Source organism: Rana temporaria, chromosome 4, assembly GCF_905171775.1.
Source record: "Rana temporaria chromosome 4, aRanTem1.1, whole genome shotgun sequence".
Taxonomy (NCBI): domain Eukaryota; kingdom Metazoa; phylum Chordata; class Amphibia; order Anura; family Ranidae; genus Rana; species Rana temporaria.
In genome coordinates this window covers 317,556,747-317,576,745 of record NC_053492.1, presented here as the reverse complement: position 1 = coordinate 317,576,745, position 19,999 = coordinate 317,556,747, and the positions used below count along the sequence as shown (strand labels likewise).

Below are 19,999 nucleotides of genomic sequence, written 5' to 3'. Positions count from 1 at the left end.
AACACTCACCAGCCCTCCTGGAGATTTGCCCGGAAATGTTCTCCTGCTGTCCTGCTGACTTTGCTCCTGTGCTTCTGGTCAGGACAACTCTGTGTGTCAGAAAGAAGGTCCCTTCCGCAACCAGGCCCGAGGTCACCCCCCAAGGCTAGGGGCTTCCTTTTTTTTTTTTTTTTTAATTCTGTTTATTAAAAGTTTTCACACATGACAAACATACACAGAAGAAAAAGAGAGTGCCACGGCTCACACCATGACTCTCACGACCAACATGGTCGTAACATTGACACCTTACCTAACATAGGTAACTGCCTACTTAAACATACCCCCAACCCCAACCACCCCCCTCCCTCCCGTAACCCCATAACTCGGTCCACCACCACCTCCAACACTTGTACCAGCAGAAGATGAGAGTCCGGTACGCACCCAATCACAGTACAGGCAATTATAGGCAGGTATATGGTCCATGACTAGTGTAATTAACTACCCTCTCCCGCCCGCCTCCACCCTCGCCGCGGATATGACCCCCGGGGGGAGCAGGACGGACCCCCCTCCATCACCACCTCATGGACATGTTCATCCTTTGCACAAGTACAGTATGTAGGACAAAAGTGTGACTCCCCGGCCATCGTCCACCCTACCCTGCGGTGGAATCCGCATCAAACCATGCCCGCCAGACCTTATTAAACTTTTTCTCGCATCCCCTAGAGAGATAGGTCGCCTTGTAGAAGGGCATCATCGAGTTCACCAAGCTCTTCCAGAACGCTATACCTGGCGGGGCGGGTGATTTCCACTTAAGTAATATGGCCTTCCACCCATAAAATAACAGTATATTTAGCAACGTTCTGTGGGCCCTGGAGGGGACAACGTCCTCCACCAGGCCCAGAAGGCACACCTGCACCGACAACGGGACAGGAACATGTAAAATATCCTTCAGACAAGAAACCCACCCCCTCCCAAAATAATTTTATCAGCGGGCATTCCCAAAAGATGTGCTTGGAAGCACCTCCAGCACTCCGAGGTAGCAGAGGGAAACAAAACGGAGAGTCTCGCTGGGGTAAAGTAAATTTTGTGCAAAAATTTAAAATGTATCAACCTATCCCTCGCCGAAACCAAGTGCTGAAAGGGGCAGACCCACATGTCATCCCAATCTTCCCTGTCTATACCAGGGACCTCCCTCTCCCACCTTTCCCTGCATTTGGTCAGGGCCGCCGGGCTTTTCTTGAACATTTCTTTATAGCTGACAGACAGAGTTTTTGAAAGGTCCTCTTCCATGAGCATGTCCTCTAGAGACGACCTGATGGACTCAATCGCCCTCTCCCGGAACTGAGCCCGGAATGCATGGCGAATCTGTATGTATCTGAAAAAATAGGAGTTCGGTAGGTCAAATCTAGCCTTAAGCTGGTCAAAGGTGAGCAGGTCCCCGTAACTAGTTATGTCCTTGAGAAGTTTAATACCCATAGTTGCCCACACCATCGGGTCTGGGTATGAGTAAAAGTGAGGCAGTTTGGGATTCCCCCACAGCGGAGTCTGCGGCGAGAATCCCAAATAACTGGGGCAGGCCAGGGCCAGGGGCTTCCTTTAAGGGCCACCGACAGCATAACACCCCATCTCCAGTTTCCACCCAAACTCCACTGCCCTCAGCTGGGCTGACCCTGAGTATTTGAGGGGGCCTGCCCCCTGCTAACCCATTTGTTGGGAACTGGTCGGGGTCCTCAGAATACTCCAGGCAGCTCATCATTACCTTCACTCCCATTCTTCTAGAATCTTCTTCCAATTTCTAGAAGAATGGGAGGTTTCAGACATGCTGCCTGTGAGTCATACCAGCCTCCCTGAGTCACTCATCAGACCCAGATAAAACAAACAACACATTTTTGGCTGCCAGCCAAGCCTGACAAATTACCTACACTAACAAAACCTATCATACTTATAGCACACTAGATTCTGCTACATACAGTAATATAAAATAAAGGGAAAAGGTAAAAACTGGCACTAGATGAGGTCTATGCATATTGTAAATAAGGGGGCCTCAAACTATGGCCCGCCAAGGTCTTTTAATCAGGCTGTTCAGGCACTGGAGCCCCCACAACGCATGGTCCGCCCAGAGAGATCCATTCCTTGCTAACCGGACCAATCTCAGGCACTGTCCAGGGTGGGGGCAGAGTCACAGAGAGCCCACTCCAGCATGGGAAAGCTTTACAAGGATTCTCCTCACGGATGCCTGTTGATAGTGGTAAGACCCTTGGTGCTCTTCTCTATAATCCCTGTGCACTGGAGAGGCTGGCTGCATCACTGGGCACAGGTCAGGCTGCATCACTGGGCACAGGTCAGGCTGCATCACTGGGCACAGGACAAACTGCATTACTGGGCACAGGTAAGGCTGCATTACTGGGCACAGATCAGGCTGCATTACTGGGCACAGGTCAGGCTGCATTTCTAGGCACTGATCAGGCTGCATTGCTGGGCACTGGTAAGGCTGTATTGCTGGGCACTGGTAAGGCTGTATTGCTGGGCACTGGTCAGACTGCATTACTGGGCACAGGTCAGGCTGCAATACTGGGCACAGGTCAGATTGCAATACTAGGCACAGGTCAGGCTGCATTGCTGGGCACAGGTCAGGCTGCATTGCTGGGCACAGGTCAGGCTGCATTGCTTGGCACTGGTAAGGCTGTATTGCTGGGCACTGGTCAGGCTGCATTACTGGGCATTGATCAGGCAGTTTTACTCACTGTAGGTAAATGTGTGGTTTCCATGCGCATCATTTCAAGTCAGTCATGTGGAACAGTACAGGGGTCTTTTTCTTCACCTTCTCCGTTTCCTTCTTCATCTTCTCCATCTTGTCCCCCCTCGAAAAATGGCAGAAGGGTGGCCAGGTTGAGAGTGAGACATTTTTTGGAGGGTCACATTGTCTGGAAGGAGGAGGGAGATTTGCAACCGAAGATGTCTGGCGGGGACAGGTGTCGGGGTTGCACCTGATTCAGGATGGCAGCCATGTCATGCAGTGTCAGAAGAAGCAGGGGGTGTGCTAAAACAAGTTCTGAAGTTTTGTCCGAAAGTGCTTGGGCAGCAAAGACTGCTCTTAAGCAGGAAGGGCCACCCCTAGCCATAGTACCCAATAGGTCTAGTCTGGCCTCCGTGTGGTTGAACTAGAACCCCTGGGGCGTGGCCATTTTTTTCCGACACAAACAGTTTAAAGGGTATTCCATAATCTGGGAGGCCCAAAGCAGGAGCTGTAGATATTGCTTGCTTCAGCAGAAAGAAATTGTCCAGGGCCTTGCTTGACAGGGTAAAAAAACGGATGAGTTTTCTAAGCATAGGGGAGTATGTAGCTCCACTCCTCCTTCAGGCGTGAAAATGATTGAGGCCTGTAGTCTGGACAGTACATCAGCTCCCAGAAAATTCATGGGACAAGTAGAGGACACTGCCATAAGGGGTGACACGGGTTTGCCCATTTCGTAGCGAGAGTTGGGGCGAGGTGGTGGTTGTTGCTGATGTCCACGTTGTCCTTCACGGGGGTCCCTGTCTTGTCTGGGATGTCTTGGGGCTCTACATTCTCTTCATCATGGGTCACCATGAGGGGCGTTGGTTTTCTATACCTCTGGCCACCAATGGTAGATTGGACATATACATAGAGCGGTATTCGGGCGAGTCACCATCAGGCCTTTTCTGGTATCCTTTCTGAGCCCTGAGACAAAAACAGTTGATAATGTGTGTGTGTGTGCCTTTTCATGGCGTGAGAAGCCCAGATCATCAAAGGCTTGTATGAGTCTGGCATGATACTTCTCCACAGTCTCCCATTTATCTTGGGTAATATCTTGGATGTTGGTGTTCTGATCCGCCAATTTCTCCTTTGCCCATTCATGGAGTTGGGCGCAGAACTCCACACCTTAGGAATAGGAAAAGGCACTTGTCAGGCGGGCATCATTGAAGGTCGCCTGAATGACCGGCCAAAAAACATGTCCTGCTTTAATTTGGCATAAGCTGATCAAATCTCTCCAAGCAGCTGAGTAAGTTTCTTGTATCTGCACCATCCGGCGGTAGAAGGGCATTAGCTGTTTCTCCAGATCAGGCAGTCTTGTCACTAAGGCCGCTGCTTGTGATGGGGTAAAAGAGACATAAATCACTGATGCCCCTTCTGGCAACCGAGACTGGTGTTGGGGCGGGGGCTGACAAGGGCACTGTTTTTTAAGGTTGCCAGCATACGGTCGAGATTCTCTCTGAACTGTGAGTCTGGAGCAGGATTGGGGATTAAATCAGCAGGTGGCCTCGCCACCTGTTGTTGATCTTCCCACTCGGATGCTTCTTCATCATTAATATATCCGGCCTGTGAAGGTGGCACTTCCGTATTGGGGAAGATGGGAGTATGGTAGGAGCCATACTGGTTTAAAAGAGGGAGAACTGGGTAGAGGCCTTGGTTGAGCCTTCCGGGTGTACCAAGATGACCACCTGCAAGAAGTGTACTGGGCTGGGCAGGAAGTGAGAGCATGGGTGCACTAAGATGGCTGCCGGGAGGAAGTGCACTGGGCTGTACTTGAGCTCGGGAAGTGGGAAGAAACTGGGCGTTAGGTGAAGGGCTAGGTTTTCCCTCTCCTCCTTTTTTCCAAAATTGTTTGGAAACATCAGGTTTGTGATAAACATATACAAAACAATCACCATCTTTCCTAGCCTCTTCATGCAATATTCTTGCAGCACGAAACCAACATTCTGATACTTGTAATAAGCTTTTTATCACATAGAATTTCTTTGGCTTCAGTCTGGCAGTCTTCCAATTCACAAACTTTCACTACAACAACGCTGGAGTACCTTCTGTCCTATTCACAATGTTCTCGTTTCACATCCAACAAACCTTGTTAATATTTCTAACCTTCTGTCCACTTCAAGTGCATTTCACTTTCAAGTTCTTTAACCATTTCCTTGCTGATTCCTTACATCTCATCAGATGCTACACATCCCCCCTCTTTCTAAAACAAGAAAGCAAGGATGGGGGCTCTTATCATTGTGTTCTAGCTTCTTTCCTATCCCCTCTTTCACTGGGTAATGTACGTTTAATCTCAGAACACCCAAACACAATGGGCCGGATTCAGAAAGAAATGCCTAGCTTTAGGCGGGCGTAGCGTATCTCAGATACACTACGCCGCCGTAACTTAGAGCGAGAGGTCCCGTATTCACAAAGAACTTGCGCTCTAAGTTACATCGGCATAGTGTAAATGGGCCGGCGTAAGCCTGCCTAATTCAAACTAGGCTGGTAGTGGGCGTGTTGTATGTTAATGACTCGTGACCCCACGTAAATGACGCGCTTAACGAACGGCGCATGCACGCGCATGCTCAGTTTCACGTCGAATTGTCTCCTTAAATTACGCCCGCTCAATGCTTAGTCGACGTGAACATAACCTATGCACAGCCCCATTCACGGACGACTTACGCAAACGACGTAAAACGTGTAAAAGTCTACGCTGTTCAGACGTCCATACTTAACATTGGCTGCGCCTCATATAGCAGGGGTAACTTTCCGCCGGTCAGACGCCTTACGTAAACAACGTATATTAATACGCCGGGCGCAACTACGTTCGTGAATCGGCGTATCTTGCTCATTTGCATTTTTTTTAATGGGAACGCCGAATGCGTCCAGCGTAACTATGCGACCACAATACGCCGGCGTAGGCAAGTTACGTCGGTAGGCTGAAGCCATGTTTTCAGGCGTATCTAGCTTTGTGAATCAGCGTAAAGATGCGACGGCGCACATTTTAAATTATGGCGGCGTATCTGGAGATACGCCGCCGTATCTCCTTTCTGAATCCGGCCCAATGAGAACAAGACCTAACACCTGCTGCCTGTCACGAGCAAAAGCGTCAACAGCTGAGATACACCCTCTTGGGTTAACCATTAACCCTGAGAAACTCGTCTTAAAAGACATTTGTTGCAAAGTTCCCCCGTTCTGTAAGGCAAACCTTCCGGACACCTGGCCGTCTTCCCAGAGGCAAATTAGCTTTTACCTCCTGGGTCAGGGAAATCATCAATTGCAACAACTTTCAGCTTGCTGAATTCGCAAATTTAAAGGACAGCAGACACTGAACAATACAAACACTAAACAAATACAGTCAGTAGAAATCCAATAGCACGTTCGTTAAAACAGCCCCAGGCGAGATATAAAAATTACCTGCCTCTTAGTTGGCCTATGGAAGCCACCAGGCCAGCTGCCAATTCAGACAGAGCTAATTTTGTACAGTGGTAAGTATATAAGTACCTACCATACCCAGGGGTGGGCAGTCCCTGTATTCGTCTATCCCGATTGGCCGCTCAGCCTTTAGATTGCAGACTTCCTTTGGCCAAAACCTGGAGCCCCACGTTGGACGTCATTTGTGATGGTCGGTGAACCACAAAGGGGTTAATATGGATTCTACTGCTGTTCCAAATGTAAAGTTTAGATAACATTTGCATGCATGCTTGAAAGTAAGACTCCGACACGTCCGTGCAGATCCGTTACTTCCTTATCTAATGTTTTATTACAGGCAGTGCTAAACTCTTTTACACACAGCAAGATACGTCACTATTAATTTAATGTAAACTAGAGCGTGCATCTGATTGGCTGAGATACAAAAAGAGTACAAAAATGGGATGTCAATCTTAGTCGTCCCTTCACTTCCTCATTCCTAAAGATGTGTGGGAGAGGGTAGTGTTCACCATCTTTGGTCTTCTTCAGGCCTCTCGGTGGGAGGGGGTATTATTAGAGGCTGATTTGAGTAAGGAAGGATTACAGCAGTGGTGTACATTAAAAAGCAATATAGACTTTATAGTAAAGAATAGACATTTTCTAATTTATCATTATGCTCACACTAGTATGAGGTCAAAAATGTGCCATTCCAGCAGCTGTCATTCTGGCTAAACATACAACAATAAATGAACAAATAATCCTATATTCTACTTTGTATTAAATCTGAATTCCATTGTAGGATGGGCGATGGGTGTACAGTACTTAAAAAAAACAAAAAACAGCATTTGTTCCCAGTGACTGCTGACCAAGATACTATTTTTCTTTTTTTCCTTTTTCAGATATCCAAAGCTGCAGCAGATTTGATGGCCTATTGTGATGCCCATGTTAGAGAAGATCCACTTATACTTCCAGTGCCTGCCTCAGAAAACCCATTTAGGGAGAAGAAATTCTTTTGTACTATTCTTTAATGTGGTTTTGTGACACACACATTAAGTATAATATCAGTAAAATGTGACTTTAAGTTAACCAATAGATTACACACAAACACAGTATTCAACTAAAAAAATAGCTTATCATGTATTATATAACATACTTTTACTTTTAGTAGTGCCCATTCATTGGAGTGGCAGGGATAAAAGCACTACAGACAGTGTGTGATGCAGTTACAATGTTGTAGCACCCTGGTAACATAATTGTACTTACAAATTGGCATAACTGTAAATCAGGGAAAATGTTGATCAATTCACAGGACTATAAAACAAAGCAGGTTTAAGAGCAATCACAAGTGCATATATATTCTGTAAAGGCATACTTATTGGCTAATACTGTACCGTAAGAATGATTTATATAGGCCACTGCCAGTGTTCAGTACAGTGAAAGTGTAAATAACAAAATTGAATATGCCATACGCGATGTATGCAAATTGCCATTCATGCGCCCCAAAGTTGCACAATTTTTTCCCTGTGTGTCACTTACCTCAGTCATAGGTGTGTTGTGTTTTAGTAGCAATTAAAATAAGTTATATCATGCAAGACTACCAAGAGAAATTATGTGGTATTCAGCTGCCCCAGTTTTATTTCCAGTGTGATAGAGCCCTCCCTGATGTTTAAACTCCCACCAGTTTTAGTAGTGTAGAGTAAACCTCCGCTCCAATGTGGGTGGCTTGTGTAGAGCGGACCTTAAGTCTGCAGATTAGTGTAAAGTATACTCCTTTAGTAGAACAGATACTTACTTCGTATTCTGATGGCTTCAGTAGAGCAGACTCGCTAGTGTAGATAATATTTGTAAAATAGACAGCCCTTTTGACTCAGCATGACCCCGTTATTTTCATGTTTGCTAGAAGGAAGCATTTATTGTGAGTGATCAGCTTAATGGTTCATCAGTTCCCCTTGCTAGGACATAAGATCATTTTGCTATTGTTAGCACCGATCACGGTACAAAAAGTACAGCAAAATACTGTTGGAATTTATTGAACATTAAAGCTGTCACATTCGTTTTTCATGATTCCACCCCCTCTTCAAAAAATTTTTTAAACAGAAATCACTTTGCAGTATATAAAGAAAACTTGTGTTTATACTCTATTGATTGATTTAACAAATCCTGGTTCGTGTTGGATAGCACATAGTTCCATTATCAGTGTTGTTACAATTTGACGTACAGATGTTACTAGCACTTGAACTTACATATACTTTTGCCGTAAAAAGAATATGAAAAGGGAAATTTTGATTTAAAAAAACAACAACATATTAAACCAACACATGGGTAGCACCAGAGCTTGCTAAAATAAAAAAAAATAAAACAAAGTTTGATGGCTAAACAAATCGTAGTGGGGCAAAGTTGTATTTATAAAATGCTTTCTTCTTTGTGAATGTGAAAAACTGTTTTGCTACTTATTTATAAAAGCATAAGGGAAATTTTTGTAATATTTTGTAGCTGTGATAAAAAATAAATTGCATTGGTGTTAAGGAGATAATAGTAGGTATGCAGTCTGCCTGAATTCTGATGCTGATGTATGCACAAACTAATGTATACAGTGTTTACTCCTTCTCTTGACATCATAATTGCCAGGTACAGTATTTAAAGGTTATGATTATGTTAATAGCTCATTCAACTCAGAAAAAAAAATATCTATTGTTGGTTGGAATTAACCTTTAGATTACTAAGAAGTGTAATATTTGAGGTACAGAGTAAAGCTAGAAAGTAAAAAAATTCCACATGACAATTGCTGATCAGAGGAGACCCAGCTAAGGCTTTGGTATTCCGAGGTCAGTGTCTGAAAATAAAGAGCAGCGCTGGGGCCAAAATCACGCTGAATTCGCACAAAATTAGGACAGGGATATTTTCAAAAATTGTGGTGTGCTGAGTTGCATTCATGTGAATAGGAACCATTGAAAACATGTGATTTCCATTGTCATGCAATTCTGTGTGACTCAAGTCATATCTGAAATAGCACTAGTGTAAATGGAGCCTTACAGGCCAATAGTGTATGATTATACACTAAGGCAACCCATAGGTGAGTCATATTTTTGTTCAATCAACGGGTTGAACAAAAAAAGACCAGATTCTCCCATTCACACACTCAATGTAAATAGGGAAGTACTCCCCGCTGAGCTATTGTATTTTGACAACGAGGAGTCTTACCCGCCATTAGAAAACACTGATCAGCGATGCAGGCTATAGCTGGTGGTGCTGATCAAGCAGGGAAAATCTGACAGGGCTGTGGTACAGAAGTCGATTGATAGATTGACTTGTGTACAACCTCCCTGCCGATACATTGATTGAAATTCGGCCAGTCCCTGCTGAACCAGCCCAATTTCGATCCATGCATGGGTGAATTAAGTGTTTAAAGCCACAGGGTCTGTGACTTTTGATCATGAAAATCTGTCACCACATATTTTATACTGAAAATTCTTGTACAGTGTTGCATTATCCTTGTATTTACTATTTATATTATAGTGCCATGTCTTTATTTATTGCTATTTTGAACCTCTAGTGTTCACAATTCTTTGTAAGGCCCCATTCACATCTCTGCGTATTTAACGCATGTAGAGTAAAGCAAAACAACACATATGACATAAGAGGCAATGTTATTTAACAAGGCTGTTCAGATCTCTGCTGCACACTGTAGTCTGAAAAATGAGGCATGTCCGTTTTTCTGTGCATTTTTATGTGCTGTGATGCATCATAATGAAAACACGTGTAAACGCACTACAACACAAATTAAAAATGCACCAAAAATAGACAAATGCAGTCACAGATATATGTGAATCTGGCCTAAAGGATAATTGCATGTGGGCAGATGAAATGTTGCAACACATCCATACCTTTATAGAACATTGATGGATCTTCTAGCTAACTGGCCAGTGCAGTGGCAGCACTTGTTTGCTTTGTTCTCCTGCATGGTAACACGGGCTGGGAAGTATCTGCATAATGAACTTAGAGAATGACTGGCCAACAAGGAAATTATGTGTTTACTACTTTTCGTGCTTTTGCATATAAACACAGTGAGAATGGCCTGACTGGCCATTTTGCCATTGTTAACTATGAGCTAGCCTAACCATCATCCCATCCCTATGCCTTCATCTTTTAGTTGCTGCCAGGAGCACTGTACGAATAAAAAATCACTGCACCAAAAAGGTGCAGCATGTGAATGCTTAGATGTGGCGCCCTCTCTTTTTCATTTACAATATGTGCATTAGAGTTCACTCAAGACTAAAGCCCTGTACACACGACCGGGATTCCCGGCGGTATAAAGTCTGCTGGGAATCCCGACGGGGAAACCCGAGAACCTGCTCGGTAAGTAACCTGCTCCCGACGGGAAAACTGCGGGGAGAGCTTTGACCGGGAATCCCAGCTGTGTGTATGCTCCCTCGCAGTGTTTCCCTATAGGAAAACCACCGGGAATCCCGGCGGGAAAATAGAGAGCAGGTTCTCTATTTTCCCGCCGGGATTCCCAGAGCAGTTTTCCTGTGGGGAAAACTGCAAGGAAGCATGCACACGGCCAGGATTCCCAGTCAAAAGCTCTGTCCGCAGTTTTCCTGGAAGTAAACCGGTCGTGTGTACGGGGCTTTAGTATACTAAGGAGCTGCAACCATCATCCAGTGCCCTGGGACGTTTTTATTACTAAGCATTTACATTCTAAAGCCATATTTTTTCCCCTATTAGACAATTGTACTCAATTTTGTGCAATAACTGTTGTTTCCTAATTTTTACTTCTTTGAATACAGTAGGTACTATTGCTGTGTCTTTGTATTGCAGGCAAAATAGGCCAAAGCAGCCTTTTCCTGCATTTTGCATTTAAAAAGCATGTGTTTCCAGCAGTACTTCATTTGGATGCAAAAGCAGCATTCAAACAGAAAGCCCAAATCTAAAACAAGCCCTTAAGTTGGCCATACATGTGGCAATTTTTCATCAACCACTTTGGTTCAATCCACCACCGGAATTTGGTTGATTGTGAAAACGAACTCTGACGGCTTCAATAGAGTCTATTAAAAACATTGAATTAAAAAGGACTTGAAACAGAAATACCTACAGCAATTGTGTTCAAAGCAGTGGAATTTTTCTTCTGTATTCAGACATTTCAATTCCATCTTCTTGTGGTCAAATGAAATATTTTATGTCTTTGATTTTATCTCATGATAATTTTTGCCTAAAAATGTTAAATTCTGAAATAAAAAAAATTACTTAGATGTGCACTAATGTTTTTTCCACATTAATGGGTATTTAACTGTTCAAAACCTTATTTATTATGAATTATCTTATGAAGTGTAGTTTTATCACTTTTATCAGGACAAATAATCATGTTGTGCACCTTTGTGAATTAAGCAGTTTGAAATATGAACTATGTATGACCAAAACAAATAAAAACAACTTTATGGGGTCAATGAATAAAACAAATTGCTATACGACTGTCTCAAACATTTGCAAAACTCTCACGATTAATGACCCTAGTTTGCCTAATGTTTATTTTCTATGATCCTCAGCTCCATTTAGTAGCCAAAATCTGGTATTATGCATTTTGCATATTCTCCTTATCTTTGCTTTGGTTTCCTCTCGCACTCTTGAATGCTTATTGGTTAATTGACTTCTGTCTAAAATGGCCCTTAGTTTGAGATGGCTGCCCCAACACCAGATAAAGCACTTTTGAGCCATTAGGAAGAAAAGCACTATAGAAATATAAAATAATGTTCTAAAATCCAGAAACTAAAATGTAGAAAATAATATCAATAAAAAATAAATGTCAAAAATAAATAAACCAGCTACCAACAGGAAGACCAATACAAGAAGATCATTAAAATATAAATAACTGCATTGTTAGTTAAAGTTTTGCCCTGTGGTTCTTTATATTTCAGTAATAAAATAATAATAATTTTGCATCGCATACTAGCTCATTATGAAATGCATACCTTAGAACCAAGCCCTGCTGCGGCGCCTGCATGCCGCTGACACAGCCCTCATCTTCCCTGGTGTCTCTTCTGGGTTTGTGGCCTCTGATGCTGCTATTGCCTGGGAGCCACTGGTCACGGCACAGGCCCTGAAGAAACGGCCTGGATGGCTGTTCCTTCAGAACGCAGCATACGCCAATGATGTAATCAGCGCAGTATACAGTAAATACCTCCTAAACGGTGCAAGTTTAGGAGGTATTTACAGTACCTATAGGTAAGCCTTATTATAGGCTTACCTATAGGTACAAACAAAGAAGGGCATTTACTTCCTCTTTAAGGTATTTCAGGAAAACACTGCATTATAGCCACCAGATGGAGCAAACATTCATTGGGAAAAAAAGCACTGGGCACAATATAGCCATTTGTGAGAGCTGTGCAGATGCTTGAGACATAGCAAATTTTCTTTGCATAGACCCTCTTTGTATAGAGTTTCATATAACTTCTACTTTCCACCACTGCAACCGCCTCACAGGACGAATAAGTTAGTAATTGTAACTGAAGTTTGGTTGTGACCAGGTTTTTTTGTGTGCTGTGAACTCTAGATGCAGTAATCCAATAGAATGTTAAAAGGTGTCAGGTTATTGGTTCCAATTCTGTTTCTATAATAAAGCTGTTTGAAAATAAACTTCCTAATGTCCCTTTTAGAGTGGGGAAAACAATCGTTGAAAATTATGAATCTGCTTCTTGAAGACTTTTTATTTTGTATGACGATTTTGCTATGTTGTACTGTCTTGCCTCATTTTAAATTTGTGTAATTTATATATAACATGAATGTCATCTTCTGGTAACAAGGTGCTACTTTATCTGTATAATACTCAGGGAAATCTGATGTTCCTGGGGGTCTATTGTTGCTGGGGTGGTATTTTGTAATCGGCGGTCCATTGTTACTGGGGGGTTTAATGTGGTGTATTGGATCCATTGTTGCTGGGGTGGGTCTAGTGTTGCTATTTGCTATCTATTACTGCTGGGGGGGTCTATTGTTGCTATTTGCTATCTATTACTGCTGGGGGGGGGGGGGTCTATTGTTGCTGACTACAGTGGATTTATTTTACTGCTTTTCTTGTTATAATTAACAAATCCCATACAAATAATTTAGCACCACAAAATGGTATTTGGTTCTGTACTCTCTAAAAGGGTCAGTATTGGAAGGTGGGTAGGGGGTGGAACCAAGGGACGGAGGTGGGTTGGAGGCAGAGACAAGGATTGACTCAGAAGGGGGGTGTTCATGTACCTATTCTCTGAGAAAAAAAGCGCTAATATTACTTTGTTTATAAGAAAATTATGTATTTCCTTTTTAGTAAAAGGAACTTAAGCTGGCAAGCTGTAATCACCAGGAAAATACAGTCATGGTCGAAATTGTTAGCACCCCAGATTTTTTTTTTTTTACAGAGAATCAAGTATTTCTCACAGAAAAGTATTGCAGTAACACATGTTTTGCTATACACATGTTTATCCCCTTTGTGTGTATTGGAACAAAACAAAGAAATGGAGCAAAAAAAGCAAATTGCTAAGGTATGTCAGAAAGCTGGGTTTGCGTCCAAAATCTTGGGTCTTCCAGCAGGACAATGACCCCAAACATATGTCAAAAAGCACCCAGAAATGGATGGCAACAATTGGAGAGTTCTAAAGTGGCCACCAATGAGTCCAGATCTAAATCCCATTGAAAACCTGTCAAGAGATCTTAAAATTTCTGTTGGGAAAAGGCGCCCTTCCAATAAGAGAGACCTGCAGCAGCTTGCAAAGGAAGAGTGGCCCAACATTTTGGGTGAGAGGTGTAAGAAGCTTATTGATGGTTATGGGAAGTTATTTTTTCCAAATATTAAGTTAAGGGTGCCAAGAATAGCCAGCCCATTTTTGGAGTTTTGTGTGACATTATGTCCAATTTACTTTTTTTCTCCCTTGTTTGTTTTGTTCCAATACACACAAAGGGAATAAACATGTGTATAGCAAAACATGTGTTATGGCAATACTTTTCTGTGAGAAATACTTTTTTTTCTGGGGTGCCAACAATTTCGGCCATGACTGTAAGTAAAAGAAAATGGCTAGGAGCTCTGCCTGCTTTTTGCTGCAGACTATGTTTCTGTTACAGATTCCTCCTCACTTCCTATATGATTATATTCCTGGTCGTCCTACGGCGGCACACCATGGGTTAAGCTCCCTTCTAACCCCTAAGGAAGAAAGACGGCTCAAGGCCTATCTCAGGAGGTTATAGCTACCCTTTTGGCCTCTAGGAAGCCTGCTACCCTGAAAGTCTACAGTCGAGTGTGGTCCCTATACTCGGCCTGGTGCGCCAGGAACTCATCTTCTCCTGAGCAGGTAGCATCTCTCTTGCAGTTTTTACAAGAGGGCTTCCAAAAGGGTCTGAAACCAAACACTCTGAGGGTCCAGCTGACCGCCATTAACTCCTGCCTGAACGGAACATTTTCGAAAACACCTCTCGTCAGCAGGTTTTTCAGAGCCATTAAGAAGATTCGACCATCCTTCCATAAACCGTTACCAGCCTGGAGCTTGCCTTTAGTGCTGAAGAGGCTAACGTCACCTCCCTTCGAGCCTCTGGAGAATTCATCCTTAAGGTTCCTCACTTTTAAATGTATCTTTCTGGTAGCAATTACGTCCGCCAGGAGAATAAGTGAGCTTCAGGCCCTGTCGTCCAAAGAACCCTATCTCAGGTTGCTTTCGGATGCGGTTGTTCTAAGAACTATGCCGGGTTTCCTTCCCAAGATCTCCACCTCCTCGAATATTATTCAGGAAATTGTATTGCCTGTGTTTAAGGATGGTTCTGCAGATGACCTGCACCTCCTGGATGTAAAGAGAACCATCTCTGCTTACCTACAGAGAACCTCGGAATTCAGGCAGTCTGAGGCCCTGTTCCTACAGTTCCAAGGGCCAAACAAGGGGAAAAAAGCAAGTAAATCTTCACTGGCAAGATGGATAAGGGACACTATCAAGCACTGTTACCTTTTAGAAGGCAAGGATTCCCCTCTTCTCTTGAGAGCTCACTCTACAAGATCTACTGCTGCGTCCTGGGCTGAGAGGTATCATGTTCCAATGGACCAGATCTGTAAGGCGGCGACGTGGGCTTCACCGAACACCTTCATAAGACACTACAGAATCGATGTAGTATCGTCCGAGGGATCGGCCTTTGGCTCAAGAGTGCTTCAGGGTGCCTTAAACCATTGATATCCCTCCCTTTCCTTTGCACTGCTTTGCAAATCCCATGGTGTGCCACCGTAGGACGACCAGGAATTGGAAAATGTATTCTTACCTGAAATTTTCTTTTCCTGTAGTCCGTAGGCGGCACAGGTTTTCCCTCCCATTAAAATTACTCTATTGCTGCATAAAATACGTGTGTTTGTGTTCTTGGGGCGGTTTATAGGCTCAGGGCAGGTGGATTCACTGCGCTTAATTAATTAATTTAACTTGTCTCACTGCTAGTTTAGTTCTTTCTTCCTTAGGGGTTAGAAGGGAGCTTAACCCATGGTGTGCCGCCTACGGACTACAGGAAAAGAAAATTTCAGGTAAGAATACATTTTCCTAATCTGTCACTCAAACAGGGAGCAAGTTAAAATTTCCCCAAAGAGGTCTTCACCACTATATCCAAAACTAAAAACAGATTTCTCTGGATTTAAGTATTTTTTTTTTGCCCTCTGTGTCTTTATTGCTATAATCCTAGAGAGACCTAATAGAAAGGGTTGGGAAACCTCAACATAATGGAGATTTTTGTTGAAAAATTGCTAAAATGATTTTATTCAGTCCAAATTATGATCAAAATTATAATTGCATGCTTGGAAGTAATGATTTCAGTACTAAATGACTAATAACTAAATCCAAGAATAAAAAGTTTAATACATTTGCAGTTTACTAGTCCATAGATGTAGTGGCTGCATTTGTTTTCTTTTTTTCAGGCTAAACACATTTTCAGCAGGTACAGTAAGTACTTATTGATAATGCAGGAAAATGAGTGCCTGTGAGCTAAACTAGAAGCATATCTTTTTTTCTGTAAACTACTTATTTTTCCACCACATAATGGAGCTGAACAAAGTCAGACATATTTGAAGTCCAGCCTGAGTGGCAACATTGGCTGCCCCTAAAGGTACAATGGAGAAGTAAACATAGCAACATGGGAACAGCATGTGTATCACAGGATTACTAGGCTAAAAGGAAGAAAACTGCTGAAAAAAAAAGAAAACAAATGCAACCACCTCTTCCTAGATCTGATGAGCTGTAATATACTGATCTACCATAAAATTATGACCACAGACGTGTGGTTATCTCTTGATTATCTTGTTTTTTATTATTACACATGAAAATTAGAGGGATATATTAGGCAGCAAGAGAACATGTTGTGTCTGAAGTTGATGTGTTGAAAGAAAAAATGGGCAAGCATAAGGATTTGAGCGACAAATTATAATGGCTAGATGACTGGGTCAGAGCAACTCCAAAACTGAAGCTCTTGTGGGATGTTCCAAGTCTGCATTGGTTAGGACCAACCAAAAGTGTCCAAGCCAGAAATGCCATGAGCGGTCAAGGCTTAATAATGAACTTGGATAGCAAAGGATGTAGTCCGATCCAATAGAAGAACTACTATAGCTCAAATTGATGAAAAAAATAATGCTGGTTCTGATAGCAGCCGGAAAGAGGAGGAAGCAGGAGGAGAGGCTTGCTGCGTGTTTGCAACGGGCCTACCGATCCATCCCTGGAAGGGAGTGCAAGAGAACAAGGACAGGTGGGAGCATAGCCCAAAAACCAGGCATCCCCTAGTTGTCATCTGAATTAGCCCCAGATCCCTGCTGCAGAGATGATGCTGGGGTAATCTGCTGGGTGCCAGATGGCTGGACTGCACCTAAACTGAGAAAAAAAATGTTTTTTTTATATATTTTTGGGGAATATTTATTACAGCAAAAAGTAAAAAATATTCATTTTTTTTCAAAATTGTCACTCTATTTTTGTTTATAGCGCAAAAAATAAAAACCGCAGAGGTGATCAAATACCACCAAAATAAAGCTCTATTTGTGAGAAAAAAAGGACGCCAATTTTGTTTGGGAGCCACGTCGCACGACCGTGCAATTGTCAGTTAAAGCGACACAGTGCAGAATTGCAAAAAGTGGCCCGGTCATTGACCAGCAAAATGGTCCGGGGCTGAAGTGGTTAAAAACTATCGTGTGTAGGCTCCAGAGCATTTTTCTCTACGTGAAAAATGGGCATTAAAAATTTAGAACATGCTCTAATTTTTCTCGTCGTTTTTCATGTCGTCGTCTTTCACATCGTGAAAAACGGTGGTGTGTAGGCTTTAATGACGGGAAAAAAAACGCGCATGTTCAAAAGCAAGTTATGAGACGGGAGCACTCGTTCTGATAAAACTAGCGTTTGTAATGGAGATAGCCCATTCGTCATGCTGTAACTGACTGAAAACCACAAAGACTGAAAAGCGCGAATAGTCCCTCACTAAACTTTTACTAACACAAAATCAGCAAAAGCAGCCCAAAGGGTGGCGCCATCCGAATGGAACTTCCCCTTTATAGTGCCGTCGTACGTGTTGTACGTCACCACGCTTTGCTTGAGCATTTTTTTTCCACGGTTGTGTGTATGCAAGGCAGGATTGACAAGAATCACGTTGAGAGAAACTTTGTTTTTTCTAGGACATTAAAAACAGTCGTGTGTACGTGGCATTAAGCTTTATAGACATCTGCAATGAACATATCCTACTATGATTTAGAGATCCCTAGCTAAGGACACTTAGCAACAGTAAAAAGTCCTTCAGGAATGTTACGGGTTCTGGTTCTGCTAGCCAAAGTCCATGAACCCAAGTAAATGTGGAGTTAAGCTCAACTGACTCTTGTAGTGCCGCCACATCTGCAGCATCAGGAGCACCAACTCCTTGTCTAGGGATCCTTCTCTTACTGGGCAGAAAGTAATTTTTTTCAGTTAAAAGTCTCCTGTAATGAGCCATTACCCGTCACTAACAACAGCTTTAAAACAATGTCTCCTGGTAATTAGCAAGGGATGCCCCCTTTGTTGGGCAATAGTTCCTGATTGTAGAACTTAAAGAATTAGGAGCTTCTCCCTTTTGATGGTAAGCCATTGCCCCGCTCAAAGCAACAACTCAACCCAAACTCACTTCAGCACGACATGTCTAAGCATAAGCCAAAGCACCCCTCTTAGTGGAAGAGATTTAGAACTAGAGTGTTGCCCCTTTAAGCTGCAGTTCCGTTGAAGGTGACTCTGCCTGTCCCTAGGCAGACCTAACTGGCGCTCTCTCTCTCTCCCGCATTAACTCTCTAGCTGCCACCACTTGAATATACCTCTGCCTTGGCAGAAAGACATAATAGAAAGGTCTGATGTCCCCCCAACATCACCTCCATCCCCAATGCAATACATATATACATAGGATTCGCCCTGGGACTTTGAGTGAGGTGAATATGGTTAGCCAAAGAACACGTCATGATTGTATAAAAAGTAGATTTATTACAATAAGTTGCGCATGTAAAACACAACAGCAATAAATGCAGGCCGATAAAATATGCATACAATGTGAAGAGAAAACAATCCACATACATGGTAAACAGTATATAACCAATGTACAAACATAAGAAAAATGTGCGAGCATCAGTAGTACCCGACAACGTTTCGTGAGACCGTGCTCGCTCTTCAGGGGTAAATGAACTTGAATTTTGAAAACTGGACTGGAGAAGCTTTGGCAGAAAGTCTTTCCTCCTCTGTGCTTGTGTAGAACTTTAGTAAGCAACTGTCCTTTGCCACAATAGCAACTCACTCAAACTTAACTTCAGCTGTATATCCACATAGGAGCTGTAGCATCTTTCTCCTTAAAAGAATAGTAGGGAAGGGTATTTTCAGGAATTTAGGGAGGTTACCCCCTTTAAGTGTCCTTGTTAACACACAAAGGAACGTTCAGCATCAACTGCACCTTAGACAACTTCAATAACTGGCAGTCAAAGGTGGTCACCGTTTGGGAGCTCAACACTTGCTCGCTGAACAGGCCTATCTTGGAATAAAACAAAGAGAAGTAGCCTCTTGGATAGGTGAAGCCGACTTAACTGTAGAATTCCGGATTTGGGATCGGCAGCAAACTTCCATCCTAACCCCAGACAGAAACAGACCACATTTGATCCTCATGTCCTGCTCTCCTAAGGACCACACAATCATGATGAATGAAGTGGTCATGATGAATATAGGAAATTCCTAACATATTCATCATCCCATTGCTCTCATAGTGCCTCTACCTCTTCCATCACATGACGAGGCAGGTAAGGGTACTCATACCCATACTCGATTGCTACCTTCCTTTGTAGCATTTGCTGAGGTAGTGAATGTCCCGGCAAGTCCTGTGGGTCGCACCTCCTTGGTGGGATACAGGAATCTGGCCTTGATAGGGCCAACCTGGGTAATGGGCCTCTTCAAGGCATCTCTCAGATGAACTTCGGCTATAAGCCCTGCTTTATTAGCGAAAGTAGGGGCCTTATTCCTATGAGTGCATTTGCAGGCAAAACCTCTAGGCATCGGTCCCGGCCCCAAACTTTGTTCAGCTCCTGCCTACTGCACAGCATTCATTCCACTTAGTGTTACGCAAAGCGTCTGCATCCCAACTCAATGGGTATTGGGCGGTGGATGATTTGAACCGGCCGACCCTGGCAGGTGTTCTCTGGTAGGTTCCACCATCTTGGTGCTCTCTCCAAGTGGTTTCTTCTCTGCTACAGCCGGGAGTGGTGCAGCAGCTTCGCCCCCCCCCCCTGGATTGGCCAAATCTGGGCTTTGCCCGCTCTCTGCGATAGACTGGCACATTGACGATAACTCCATCTGTTGGGCAGACTCCTTCAGCTCTTTTCCATGC

General features: G+C 43.3%; 1 protein-coding gene across 4 annotated transcripts in view; it reads left to right on the top strand.

The window, feature by feature from the left end:
* The window catches only part of GNG4 (G protein subunit gamma 4), an 86,658-nt gene extending 77,985 nt beyond the window's left edge, over window positions 1–8,673 (top strand). For all 4 annotated transcript variants that reach the window (XM_040350646.1, XM_040350644.1, XM_040350647.1 and 1 more), the window contains exon 4: window positions 7,045–8,673. In XM_040350646.1, coding sequence (XP_040206580.1) covers window positions 7,045–7,173 — 129 coding nt within the window. In that variant the 3' untranslated portion in view covers window positions 7,174–8,673. The remainder of the gene's footprint in view (window positions 1–7,044) is intronic.
* Window positions 8,674–19,999: the final 11,326 nt, after the last annotated feature.